General features: G+C 48.1%; 7 protein-coding genes across 7 annotated transcripts, besides 1 other annotated feature; all 7 read right to left on the bottom strand.

The window, feature by feature from the left end:
• Window positions 1–77: 77 nt before the first annotated feature.
• Window positions 78–1,916, bottom strand: Tb10.70.1510 (endonuclease/exonuclease/phosphatase, putative; the record flags this gene model as incomplete). The annotated part of the gene is made up of 1 exon (XM_817702.1): window positions 78–1,916. The coding sequence occupies one exon, from the start codon at window positions 1,914–1,916 to the stop codon at window positions 78–80; it is 1,839 nt and encodes a 612-aa protein (XP_822795.1).
• A 945-nt stretch (window positions 1,917–2,861) lies between these two features.
• Window positions 2,862–3,902, bottom strand: Tb10.70.1520 (hypothetical protein, conserved; the record flags this gene model as incomplete). The annotated part of the gene is made up of 1 exon (XM_817701.1): window positions 2,862–3,902. One exon carries the CDS (start codon window positions 3,900–3,902, stop codon window positions 2,862–2,864), a length of 1,041 nt encoding a protein of 346 aa, XP_822794.1.
• A 484-nt stretch (window positions 3,903–4,386) lies between these two features.
• On the bottom strand, window positions 4,387–5,658 carry Tb10.70.1530 (hypothetical protein, conserved; the record flags this gene model as incomplete). The annotated part of the gene is made up of 1 exon (XM_817700.1): window positions 4,387–5,658. The coding sequence occupies one exon, from the start codon at window positions 5,656–5,658 to the stop codon at window positions 4,387–4,389; it is 1,272 nt and encodes a 423-aa protein (XP_822793.1).
• Window positions 5,659–6,099: 441 nt separating this feature from the next.
• On the bottom strand, window positions 6,100–6,477 carry Tb10.70.1540 (60S ribosomal protein L24, putative; the record flags this gene model as incomplete). Its single annotated transcript, XM_817699.1, has 1 exon — window positions 6,100–6,477. The coding sequence occupies one exon, from the start codon at window positions 6,475–6,477 to the stop codon at window positions 6,100–6,102; it is 378 nt and encodes a 125-aa protein (XP_822792.1).
• Window positions 6,478–7,224: 747 nt separating this feature from the next.
• Window positions 7,225–8,661, bottom strand: Tb10.70.1550 (hypothetical protein, conserved; the record flags this gene model as incomplete). The annotated part of the gene is made up of 1 exon (XM_817698.1): window positions 7,225–8,661. The coding sequence occupies one exon, from the start codon at window positions 8,659–8,661 to the stop codon at window positions 7,225–7,227; it is 1,437 nt and encodes a 478-aa protein (XP_822791.1).
• A 326-nt stretch (window positions 8,662–8,987) lies between these two features.
• Tb10.70.1560 (60S ribosomal protein L24, putative) lies at window positions 8,988–9,365 on the bottom strand (the record flags this gene model as incomplete). Its single annotated transcript, XM_817697.1, has 1 exon — window positions 8,988–9,365. One exon carries the CDS (start codon window positions 9,363–9,365, stop codon window positions 8,988–8,990), a length of 378 nt encoding a protein of 125 aa, XP_822790.1.
• An 893-nt stretch (window positions 9,366–10,258) lies between these two features.
• Window positions 10,259–13,132, bottom strand: Tb10.70.1570 (hypothetical protein, conserved; the record flags this gene model as incomplete). The annotated part of the gene is made up of 1 exon (XM_817696.1): window positions 10,259–13,132. One exon carries the CDS (start codon window positions 13,130–13,132, stop codon window positions 10,259–10,261), a length of 2,874 nt encoding a protein of 957 aa, XP_822789.1.
• Window positions 11,245–11,337: a sequence feature (GA-rich).
• Window positions 13,133–13,451: the final 319 nt, after the last annotated feature.

The following is a 13,451-nucleotide window of genomic DNA, read 5'->3' as shown; positions in this document are numbered from 1 at the left end:
ATTCAAATGGTGGAAAAGAAAAGCAGAAATGTTCGCAATAGGCCACATCTCTCGAAATTCACACGGTCTCAGCTTAATTATTTGTTGCTTGGAATTGTTGCAACGTCAAAAATTGCAACTACCGGGCGATGATCACTTGTTTGCACCGCCTGGACGTCTGTGTAGAGTCGTATTCTTACCTTTCCAACACACGATTGAGCTGGCTTCTTGAACAAAACGCGGTCACAGTAGGCCGGTATGCGCTTATCAGTAGTACTGTAATTTCTACTCCTCAACTCGTACTTGTAAGTTGGGCGGAAGAAGAGATTGCCCTCCTTAAACCCCCTAAATACTTCACCCTTCGCTCTTTCTCGATTGAGCTGGTCGTTGTTACAAAGTACGGATCGAACATTCTTCTTATTATCAATTATATCCCGGATCGCCTTTGATGTACCGTCGAGACGGTAATTCAGGTCACCTCCAAAGAAGACAAGGTCAAACTCATCCGTCGCATCTCGACGCTCTTCTTGCGGTTGATTCTTCATACAAAAAGGAAGTTTCATTATACCAACTGGGCCTCCATCGTCTTCATCACGTTCGTTAGACACAGCAGCTGAGCCATTCATTGCTTTACAGCCGCCATTGGAGCAAACAGCATTTTGGCGCGTGGCCTGATCTTCCGTGATGTTTAACCCCCTTGCGCTTTCGGTGTCCAGAGGGCAGCACGCGAGAGCTCTACTCCTCCGGATGCTTGCGTGAAACTCTTTAAACTTCCCACGAAGTCCCACATGCAACATCTTGACAATGTTCCGGTAGTCTCTATTTCGTAGACCAACTGCATCCTGATGGGCAGCAAGATGAGCGCCAACAAATAAGATCGTGAAACGTGCTGGCTGAGGTAATGCACTGTGTAAAGAATCATCACCACCACCGCACTCTATTGGGTTCATATGAGAGCAAGAAATGTCTTGGCGCTGCTGTTTTGATGCCCGCGCACCCCTTCTATGGCCGCGAGGATCACTCAACGCATTAAACCTACATTCTGTTGAAATGGACAGGGCAATGCCCACGCCACCTTTGTTTCCGCCTAAACCATTGCCAATTCCGGTTCGCACTTTCGCTTTTTCCACATGCCCCACATGGGGGGCTACATCGTGCTTTCTAGCGTAGACCAGCATGTGAATGTACCAGAGTGAGTTGCACCCCACTAGTTCATACGAATTCTTGAGGCAAGCCTGCGTGATATGATCTCTCCATTGTCGCTGCTGTTTTTTCTTGGCGTACCAGTTACAACCGTTTTCCTGCGTGCACACAACCACAAGATGGGCGTTGGGACAAATGCAATATTTTGACACCCTGTAAAAGTCTGGTTTTGCGTGCGCCATGTTCCAGGTAATGTACGCCACTCGCAGCACCTCCCCAGGAATCCATGAGTTACGCTTCAAAGAATCCGGCACGGGGAAGGTTTCATTACGTATAACGAAAGGAATACTGTGGAATTCATCACAGAACTGGTCAAGCCGGCGCGGTAGGGAAGTGGCAATGGCAACCTGCATGGCATCAATGTCCAACTGCTTAGGAATGGCACTCGGATCACGGACCGAATTCCTAGGAGGTGTATGTTGTACTGAACCGCGCTTGCTCCTGTCGCCCCTTCTTCCATTTCGAGGGGAATGACATCTCGACCGCGACTTTGGGCTTTTGCTCGATTCCCGCACTGAACCGGGACCGGGCGATGTGGCGGTAGTGTTCTCAGCGCCTTCCGCCACGTGATCACCCTCGGCAGCCCTCATTCCACCTCCTCTGCAACCTGAGCAAAGAGAGAAAGAGAGAGGAGGGTTTTGGTGTGATGCTCCCCCCCCTTCTTTCACCCACAGAGTTACAAAAACTACAACACTACTGAATGGGAATGGACAAGACAGAAGGGCAACAACCATGCAAGAAATAAAATAAAATAAGAGTTTTGATGAACTAGACAGCGCAAGGAAATCGTGCGGGAGGGGAAACAAAATCCTCAAGAATTGGCAACACGAAGCGTTGAGCCCTTCCAACGTGTAGTACGAAGAAGGTGAAACGCCAATGTTTGTGGTTTAGCTTCGCTCCGGTATGAAGCGAAGAAAGTTTGAAGGTATGTGCTGAAGTTGTCAAGTGCCACCACTGAAACAGTGGAGGTGTGCGATCATATCAGAATGACACTATCGCATAAATGCGAGACCACCGAATTTAAGGCACCGGATACACCTCATCAATTGTTCCTCCAGTAATCATCACACCTCTCAACTACCACAGTGCTCGGTTCCAACTAGCAAACAACCAAAAAAGGAACTCACTAAACGATAATGTTATACGTCACCGCCCCACAACGCCTCTTCCCGGTTGAAGCTCGGCGCTGAGAATGACAAAAAGAAAGTAGAAGGGGATGACAGTGAACAAAACTTCTGATGATGCACTGCAGCACGGCGTCCTTCCAAGTACTACCCACACGCGAACACAGCGGCACAAAGATGCACATAATTCGCCTACGCAAATCATATTGAACACGTTTCAATGAGCCGGAACCGCAAGGAAGAAGTAAAAAAAGAAAGTGTTTGAAAGGGAGACCGTTTCCCTCCATTTCTCAGTACCGAACTATATTACCTTACTCCTCAATATTCTACGACTGCTACACTACATGTTCCTACTTCACTGTTCTGTCCACTGTTAAGTACAGCGTCCCGCTTTTCCCCTCTCCAGACAATGATAATAGTAAAATAATCACCCTTCGTTAAGCTCCCCATATCATACTACTCCACTCGCCTAACCTCTTGCTCTCTCTCTTCAGGGTATTTACTGAGGTAAGGTAGGGAAAACCAGTCACTCGCCAGCCCTACTAACAAAAACATCTAAACTGCATTCATTTCTGCTTCCGCTAAGGCCCGTTCCATCGCGTCACGTTTTTTTATATAGTTAATGTACTTGTAACGGCTTTCATTAATGTACCACACTTCGCCCTGATTGGGAAATTCCTCAAGTGGGCGTTGCCACCAAAAAACATCAGTTTCCCAATCCCTCGGTGTGCCAAAAGAGCGGATAAACTGGCGGCCCGGGTAAAACATGTTGCTCATCATGGCACGCATGCTAACGATGTCGAGCGCGTTACGGGCCATATAATACATAGCTCCGAACAGCACACCGAACAACCATATGTCCTTCCAACCACAACGTAGATTACTATCACTCCAAGATCGATACCAATTGTAGCGCTCTACTTCGGACACAACAGCAGGATCCTCCACACCAAATACAAACTCCTTCTTGCAATGCATTGATGGCACTTTATATCCAGGAGGTGGCCAGTCAGGGTTCCAGGAACGGGTTCGTATAGTGGGTTGAATCTCATCCCACTTCATGATAGTGTCGGACCAATGATACCACGTTTGACGGTTCAAGAGTTCCTTAGGTACACTCCGGAAACCGGGTCGGTTCTTCTTCCATGCCTCGCCAGGGTAATAAAACTCCTCAGCATCCCACTGCTCTTTCACGGCATAGCAAGCAGCAACCTTTTTGTTCACCCCAGGTTTTGTATACTCATCAAAGTGTTCATACAGACGGTACTTTTTGGGCGTGTGTAAGTCTCCGTGATCGGTCGTTGAGTTGTCTTCACGCATACCCTGTTCAAACTCTGGTCTGTCATGTGTTTTGCGGAACTCCGAACTCGAGTTAATGTTTTCATCGACTCGGTGGTAGTCCCATTTATCCTTGGACCGCTGCGTGAAGAAACGAATGTTGTCTAGCTCCTCTTTCGTCACTTTCGTTTTACCCTCGTATGGTATCTTCCACCCATGGAACCCTGCGAACTGAAAAGCATGATACTGACGCCTTTGGGTACCCACAGACGGAACTAAGCAGCATGTAGCACCAACGGCACCACCTACCGACCGCATTTAACCCGCTGAAAGGACTTGAGGAAAATAGCGAAGAAAGCAATGGTCCTTTTGTTTCTGATGATTTTAATCGTTTATGTCAACGTGCCAGAGAGACAATTTACGGGAGTCAAACAATAATTCAAAGGAAAGACGGTTGAATTTAATATCTGTCAATGTATTTAGTGACATTAAAAAAAGTAATGTGGGAAATGGAGGAAACAAGAAAAAAAAATAATCAACGGTGCACTTTTTGTGGGTTACACCCTAGAGAAGCCAAAAAGCATACATCCCAGAAAGATCGTACGTCACTCCAATAAGTTTCGCGAGGGAAAAGAAAGTAAATAATTAAAACTGTATGTGATGATTAAAAAAAAAACACCTTCGGACGTGCATTTACGCACCTGTGATACAAAGGGTGAGAATAAATAACGTCCTAACAGCAACACAGAGGGGAAATAAGAAAAGTAAAATCATAGATGTGACGAATGTTATTTGTCAGGTACTATGCACGAACTCGCTTACGCCCTTTAGAAGAGCTAAGACGGGATACCTTCCGTCCAGTGGTGAGATATCGCAAATCCATGCGTGTTTGAACGCTGAGCAGAGAGACTACATCTTGTCGTTCAAGTATTGCACTTACTACCGCTGCAGAACGTTGCTCACTCACAGCCCATTCAAGCGGTGCTTCTAACGAAACGATACCGCTAGTTTCAAGTCGCCGCATCATTGATTGAACCTGTTTCATCTCAATTTCCATGGGACAAGCGACACGAAGGTACTCTTCTATTTCACCCATGGTTATACGGCCACGGGATACCGTGGGAGACTTTGTTAATATAAAACTTGTGAAGACAAGGAACGCAACTTCATCTGCATGGGCCCAGTCGTTGGTAATCCCCCTACTGGTGCGATTTTCTGTGGTACCTCTCTCGTTCCTACAACCATAAGCTGCAGCGTCATCCTTGCCTCCCTTCGTCGGGTCCCTTCGCGCCGACGAGGAGCTCGCATCGTACATGTTCATTTGCGACAAATTGTGTGGCCGCAGTTGTTCGAAGAATTTGTGTCGAATGTTAATAGAGAGCGTGTGGTGACCCGTGTCGAGTGTGGCGATATCGGTGCTGTTCTTTTCTTCTCTGTAATGAGCCGCAACAGTGCTGGGACTGGCAGGGGCAAAGCAAGGGGGTTCATAAGAGGGAGGTGTTACATCCTCGTAGTATTTGAGTTGCATGGTGAGGACACGCTCGCACAGTAACGGTGGAAGTCCCTCCACAACCTCCATGAGTTTGGTGATGATACTTGCCAGCGCTTGCTGTACCTCCTGACGGCAGCGACGTTTTCTCAATACTTTACCCATTTTATCTCCTCCTCCTCCTCCTCCCACTGTGCCAAAGGAGCAACTGAGGTTTTCCTTCATCGATTCACCTGTAAGCGAGAGTGCGGCCCGCTGGCCGCCGGGGCTGTATGACACCATAAACGAGTATCTCTCAAGTAACTCAGTGCAGTTTGGTTCGTGAACACAAAGTGAGAGTTCCTTAAGGTAACCCCTGTTGAGCGCGTCGAAAGCACCCTCTTCCATCCAGCGTGAAATGGCACCGGCATCTCCAGATGAGCGAACAAGCTGCTTCAGCTGCAGTCCAAGAAACTGACGGGGTTGATACGATTCATCACTGCACAATCCACGAAGGTAAGTGACGCACGAAACGGCCACACGAATAAAGTTTCGTACGGCTGCAAGACTTTGGGTCTGAGTAACCTCCGTCGCGGTGGATGTCATGTAGTTGCGATAATCTCCGACAGTAATCTTCGATTTCTTTTTCTGTTTGTTTTCTTTCCCTGGCCAATTCGTTTTTTTTTAAGGTCCTTCTTCCCAGCCGCACAGGCCGATTTTCCCCAAAGGCCGATAATAAACGGTAAAACGATGGCACAAATTGGACAGCGAAACAAGGGAACCACTTCAAAAAAAAAAGACTACAAAAATTAAGGAAAAGCAGCATATAGTGTCAGCAGCTATAAACAAGGGCGCAATCAGGCAGATAAAACGCAAATACTACACAAGGTAATCGATGGCCTTCGCCTCTGCTGAGCAGTTCACACCTCACAACAGTGAACATGAGAAAGCGCTATTGGTGTTGGCGTGGAAAGCACTAACTAAAAACTAACAAAGACAAATCTCATTGAAGGAATTGGAGTAGTGAGAAACGAATCCTGCGCGCCTCTATTTCTTCGCTGCCTTACGAGCAGCCATCTCCTCACGCACGGCTTTGCCCTTGGCGGTACGGTCAACCTTCTTCGCCTTTGCTCGCACTTCTTGAATGTAGGAGAGCTCAGCACCGACGATGGCGCGCTCTGCCCTCACTGTGCGGGCGGCACGGCGGCGGCCCACGCGGTCGGTCGTCGTCTTCCGATGAATGCGGCGGTACGTGCGGGTCCAGGCAATAAAGCGTGGGTTCTTTTTGCGCATGTACATCGCGAAACACTTCGGGCGCGCAAATGTCAGCACAGGCTTCGTTGATAAGAAGGCAAACGGGACGTAGCGGCGGCCATGGCCCGGATGTACAGCGAAGTGCGAGAACTCGCAGTCAATCGTCCGCATGACTACTTCCTACGTGTCGTAGTACAAATTCAACGAGGGGCAAAAGGGGTCATGAGAGCAATGAGATATGTAGATTGAATAAGAAAAGGGCTGCACAATATTAACTACCGAAGGCAATGACCTGCAATTTTGTTGAAACCACTCTTTCTAACAGCGAAATAGAAGAAAGAAGTATGTTTATCCTTTCCAAGAAGGAGATGGCACTTAGACGATGGAAGGGACAAAATATACGATAAGATGTTGTACTTCCCCGTGTAATGACCTATCGGGGTGTGCAGATATCGGACAGCACAACCGTAGTTTTTGATTGTTCACCATTGGACGTTTTCCATTCGCATTACAACGGTGAAGTTCCATATTTAACCCGGTAGAGCTACTCCGCCAGCCGCAGCCGTATGTCAACACAATTCGCCCCTTTCACAGTGGGCTAGCAGCCAGTCCCTTGACTCGGTGGAGGTGAAACAAGCAGCAATTGTGATGAAAGGATCTTGCACCTCCTCTTTCTTGACTCATTTGTATTTCCACCATGTAACACCCGCCAACATTATGATCCACGGGTAAAGTCCAAGTCACGAAAATGGATAAAACTACCGCCAGCTTAGGCAAAGCGAGTCCACTTTACCTTTCTGACCAGTGCGGTTGTCACTATATACTCACCTGCAAGCGAGGGATTGGTCCCCAGATCGTCACGAGCACCTAAAATGCGACGAGTAGGAACCACCAATATATATTGGGGCTTTCATGAAATTATGGTCTTTTGTCCTCCCACAACAACGGCACACGCCTTCTCCCATAAAGCATGCCGCAAGCGAGCAGTCCAGCAACCAGCAGCGGCACTGTTATTAGCAAGATCCATTTGAAAGCATTTGGTTTGCTGTGTTTCCCTCTGCATGGTACTCCTCTGTGACTGCCCTGATCCAAGCTTGTACCCAGGAATGTTTTCATAACGTCTTCCTGCTTGGTCGGTGCAACATGCTCCAACAGTTGTGACAACGACGTGATTGACTTTGACAGTACTAGGACACATAATGGTTCGGCCGCGTAGCTCCGAGTGTTGAGGGCAGATGACGCTGAGGTACCTGCCCGACGCAAAACGAGGCGCAGAACTTCAGCGGAGGGCACAGTTGATGAATTTGTCGTTAACCTGCACCTGCCGCCCTCGATAAAAACATTGTAAGGCACACTTACTCTCAAAACGTCCACAGCCGTTATAGTCTCTTCGAGAAAGGGTGAGGGGTAGAGCGTAACAATGATATGCTCAGGCCTCGCGGACACGTGCAACAAACCCGTGAGATAAGTCACGATCGCAAGTTGTTCTTCAGAATTAAGATCAATGTGAACCACACGAAACCCCATCACAGGGAGCTCGGCCTCGCCCAACTTTACGTCATCCAGGTGAACGACGGTGACTGAAGGATGTGATGCGTCAGTGTCATCGTCTCGAAACTCATACTGACAACTATTGATTGAGACCGAACACTTAACAGTCACGCTCTTCCCCGCATAGCTCCCGCCAACAACGCCGTGGAGTGGCATAGCTCCTGTTGCTTCCCTCCCCCTGGAGGCACGAGGCAGCACAACATCAAGAGCGGCAAGGTCATTCTCAACGACCGAACCCAAGAAGACGTCTCCGTAAACAAGTGCACCTACGAATAGGCGATAATTTCCTGAAGGCCGTACCGTTACAGTTGCATATTGTTGTGTGAAATAAGGGGCCATGCAGCTGGTGGCCGAGCACAGATGAAGTATTCCCATTATTCCGAGGGGTCCATCAGCCTTAGGCGACAGCAGGTGAGCCAATATTGTACTTTCACTGCTAAAACCAGTAGCAAGCAAGTTTGCTGCTTCCCCATTCACTTTTTCCGTTATGATGTTGGAACGCAAATTTGTACCAAAAAAACGCATAACCTTATGACCAGCGTCTGCTATACCTGTTGGACTGGCGACAACGGCGCTAACGTGGTTGAAAGGATATGGCAACTCAACCTCAAGCATTCCAATCTTCCGCGCAGCCTCTGACAACCGCGGAGAGATGTCATCCAGGAGGCGCCACTGACCCACCTGTAAGTGCCCCTGCGTGAGATAAAAGGTAACTATTATAGTGGAAATGGACATAATAAAGTTTCCAACCAAAACTCGTCTACCATCTGCAAGGAACATGTTTCGCCGCTTGTAAGATATCATATAATGGACGTTAACGACAGTTGGTTGCCGTAGGGTGGCACGTATAATGAAGGTGTAAAGGTAGGGAAAGAAAAAATGAATACAAATTCATTAGAGTAATAAAGCATGCGAAGAAGAAAGGCACAAAGAATAACAGTCAACAAAAAAAGATCCGCCGTTGAACCCTTGGATCACCTGTTAACGTGGCGGTCGTTGGGGTAACCAACACCCACCTTGCCATATGCATCCAATTTTTAAAACAAAAAGAAAACTAAACGGTTAAAAAGCTGTTTGCCCACAGACCATTGGGTGTTAGAGTTTTGCAGATCAAGTGTATTTCACCGCCTCTATTTCTTCGCTGCCTTACGAGCAGCCATCTCCTCACGCACGGCTTTGCCCTTGGCGGTACGGTCAACCTTCTTCGCCTTTGCTCGCACTTCTTGAATGTAGGAGAGCTCAGCACCGACGATGGCGCGCTCTGTCCTCACTGTGCGGGCGGCACGGCGGCGGCCCACGCGGTCGGTCGTCGTCTTCCGATGAATGCGGCGGTACGTGCGGGTCCAGGCAATAAAGCGTGGGTTCTTTTTGCGCATGTACATCGCGAAACACTTCGGGCGCGCAAATGTCAGCACAGGCTTCGTTGATAAGAAGGCAAACGGGACGTAGCGGCGGCCATGGCCCGGATGTACAGCGAAGTGCGAGAACTCGCAGTCAATCGTCCGCATGGTCTTCGAACTGTTAAGCAAACCAAAATACGAAGGAAGAAAAAACAATGAATGAGAATGCAAGTGCCTGCTGAAGCGGAAGTGCTCAACACAAACAGAAAGATTGCCGTACGTTTGTGCAGGAAGTGGGAAGAAGGAAGGGGAAATACCCCTTAGGTAGTGCAAAGAAGAGAACAAATGGACTCACCAAGCAAATCAATACGAAAAAAAAAAAATGGTGCGCACACATGCATAAACTTAGTCGCAGGTTCTTCTGCCCATTTCAGTCACAGGGAGCAAAAGAGCGAGAGCGTTACTCTGTATCCAGTGCACTGATTGTCTCTCTGCCTTATGTATCCAGTATCCCATAGTCATTCCAACATTTTCTTCCCTTCACGCACACACCGGGAGTTGTCCCAACCACGGTAAGTTGGAGGTGAAGAAAATAGGGAATCACTTCCATGGGTGAAAGATAAGGCTGAAGAAGAATTATTTAAGAAGAAAAGAAAGAGTTGTGCCACGATACTTGGGCAGAAGGCGGTGGCCTCATCGTCCTCACCATTATTAATTGCCTATTACCTTCTTTTATCTCTTGTCATTTAACTCTCGCCTCGTCATGTACCGCATGCTTCTCATCAATAACTTTCCCCTGCGGATCTCAGTCCCCGCCAAAAAGCAAATCGATAAGAACATTGCGACATACCCCAAGCTGCGGAAAAGTTGAACCGTCCGCTGAAGAAATGACTCCAAATAAATAAGAAACGCGCAGAGACAATTACGTGCAAACGTATGTATATGGAGAGAAGGATAAATTGAAGGTTTCCTAACACCCAAACCATAAAATATTAAGCGAAAATTCGTTGTACAAAAAAAAAAAATTAATTACAGAGAAGCGAAAAAAAAAACTAACGAACTCACAACTCGAGCCTTAGCTTGTTCTGATAACCGAAGGTCTGAGACCTGAATCTTGTGATGCGTCCCCCAGTTATTTCGCTCATGCTTGCTAGGTACGGCTGCAAAATCTCCAGGTTCCGCCTGAGCTCCCCTTCACGAACGCCACGCCTATCCAAACCTTCTATAAAAGTACCCAGGCAGGTTAGTGGCACAGTTCCCCAAACCTTCTGAGGTATCTGATCATTGGCACTGCCCTGGGCACTAGCGCTTTCGGTGCTCCCCACCTGCACGCCTGTTTCACAATCATCGTCATCAAGCAAGTTTCCAGCGAAACTGTGGGAGGTGCGCTCCGCCAAATACGTAACACCACGCAGAGCTGGGAAATCCAAGTTTGTGGCCTGTGTACTTTGAACCGTAATGTGGCGATCAAATGGCAAACGCCAGTACACTCTCTTGTAGCGGTCCATGCCTATGGGACGGATTATAGTACCAACATCCTTACCGTCTTGTACCCCTATTTGTTCCTCGACAGTACTTTTGAGGCGGTTACTGCACTCCTGCAGAATTTCTTTCCGTTTCTCTTCGACAGACTGCTCCTCGTCTTCAGATTTCGACACCGCTAGTTTCCTGGCAAGGCCCTTGAACTCTTTACATGCCTCCTCACAAACTTCCTTGATGCACTTTCCGACGAGCAACTGTTGCTCCTCGTACCTTTTCCGCATCTTTTCGGCTTCGCCCTGCACCACGGGAGTATGCAGCGCTTCTAACACCAAGTAATACAGGAGGTTGAGACGATCAGGTAAGTTTATGTTAAACCACGTCGCCATGTTGCGGAGCTCAGCCACGTTTTCCATGGTCCCCCTGATCATGTTGGCGAGATTTTCGCCTTCATTCTCTTCCTTACTTTTTTCCTCTTCCACATCTTGCTTCAAGTCCTCAGAGTTCTGGGGTTCTCGGTCGTTACCGGTTTTTTCTGTGTCAGTACTGCCCTCTATTTTTTCCTGCGCCTCTTCTTCATCCTCCTCCTGTTCCTCAACTGTCTCATCCTCCGTTTCTTCCCCTTCCTCTTCTTCCTCCTCCTCCTCTTCTTCTTCCTCCTTGATGTCCTTTTTCTGCTTGTTATCCCGCTTCCTCCGGTTTCCACTTGTCACTGCAACGAACTCCACCATGGCGTCAAACCAATACTTTCCCTTGATGTTGATTCGTGAGCCGTTGCCCGCACGGAGGTTTTCCACTAGCACCTCTAACAAAGACTTCACAATTTCCTCAATCAGTGTATCAGTTCCACCAACTCCCGTGGTAACAGATTTCAGAAATATATTGAAGGGCATCTGTGAAAGACGCAAAGCTTGAGGAACGGACACAAGCATCGTCCAAACAAAAAGTGCCCGCTCATACAATTCCACATCTTGCAACGGGAGATCGCTGTAGTACACAGGAGCAGACACAGCAGGATTATCTATAGAAGTGTCTTCTACAAGGCTCGCCTTGTCTATATCACCAAACCGCGCTCGCAGCCAACGTCGTTCTTCGTTGTATTTAACCTGTGCCTCCTCCTTCTCCCTCGCACGTTCCCGCTCTTTCTCCCACTTTTCCTCCAGTTTGATGCGTGCAGCCTTCCGAGTGGCGATTTTTGCAGCTAGTGCTTCAGCAGTAATTCCTACAAAAGGCTCGGTTGCGAAACCCTCAATGCGGTTTACCTCTGTCATGCACGCATGAGCTACGGGGTGAAGCAGGTCCTCATCGAATTCTTGCCGACACCATTCCTCCGTTGAGTAAGTGTGAAGAGAAGATCGGATTGCAGCTATGATGGACTGCACTGAAACCCCAATGAAAGGCTCTGGGGATCTCGTTGCGATATCTTTCTTTGCAAAGGCAGCACGCTCCACATCAATGGTTTCTTGCAGTTGTTTCACCCGTGCCTCAAGAAATCCAAACACTGGCAACAAATCGTTGTATTGGTGAGCATATAAATGTCCCAGAAGCTGGACTATCTGGTTGAGACTGGTGGTGACTCTCTTTTCCGCGGTTGTCAGCGCACGTAGGCGACAATAACTTATTTTTCTTGGACCGCTCGGTGTTCCTTCGTTACTTTTCGGTTTCCGAGAAGAAGTCTCCTCAGATTTTTTCCTCTTATCCTTTGCCGCCGCGCCACCCTCCCCCGTGAAAGTCCCGTGTTCAGGAGAACCTTCAGCTCCAGGCTCCGCTGGTGTATCCGAAGACTTATTCCGCGAAGGTCGGCCTCGTTTCCGGCCAGCCGTTGGTGCGGGAGGAACAGTCCCTTCATCAGCTACGGCTGATTCACTTTCCTTCATCGGTGAAGGCTGTAAGCTTGTTGTTGATTTGGTGAAAACACCGCACTGCTCTCCACTCTCTTTCATAGACTGCTTGAACAGCCGAGCGACCTCACTAATGTTGTATACTACAGTTGTTACGTCACGAGGAGATAATTCAGCTACTCTCGGCTGCGATGTGGAAAGGTGCGCGACAAACTTAACGACATCATCGGACGCCCCATACAACGCAATGAGCCGCTGAATCGCGGAACTGTTGATAGAAAGGTGGGGTGCGTCAGTCGAGCGACTGCAGTGTGGAATGATGGAAATAATTTCCGAGAGGTAGTTCTCTGCCATGGTAAGTGTGGCATGGCCAAATATTTTCTTATCTTCAGGACTTCGTTCAGCAACATCAAGTGCTGCGAGAAGGGTCATTTCTGCTGCCTGTACCTTGAATAACAGCTGTTCAACCTGCGGCAATGAGTTAAACGACGCCATGGTGCCTACGCTCCCCCCTTCTTTGTAGAGCTGAGACGCTGTACGCGTCTTTAACACCGCACGCGGCAGGGTTGTATTGGTCTCATCGCCGTTGACGCTATTCTCCTCTTTCTGTGACATATAATACCAAAATTTAAGAAACGTATATTTATCCGCCTGGTACTTCCCTCTGGACGATCAAAGTTGTACCACGGATTCAGCACTCGCTAAATGACAAAAATAAATCTCTCGCGCAGCCCTAATTAATCTATCAAACGTTTCCTTACCTTCCTTTCCCTGTAATGCACCTTCTCTCACTTTGGTGTATAAAGCTGTTGCTACTGTTACCGTTGTCTTGAAATCGTCGCGTGCAAATGGATGCACACCCGGTGGCACATGAACATAAAGAAGAAAGGGGGGACATCAAGGGGGCTTTGGGCGTAGGTGGTGTTTACTTGAC

The sequence above is a fragment of the Trypanosoma brucei genome, chromosome 10, assembly GCF_000002445.2.
Source record: "Trypanosoma brucei brucei TREU927 chromosome 10, whole genome shotgun sequence".
Taxonomy (NCBI): Eukaryota; Euglenozoa; class Kinetoplastea; order Trypanosomatida; family Trypanosomatidae; genus Trypanosoma; species Trypanosoma brucei.
Note: the sequence above shows the minus strand (reverse complement) of the source record. Positions and strands in the feature narration are given on the sequence as shown.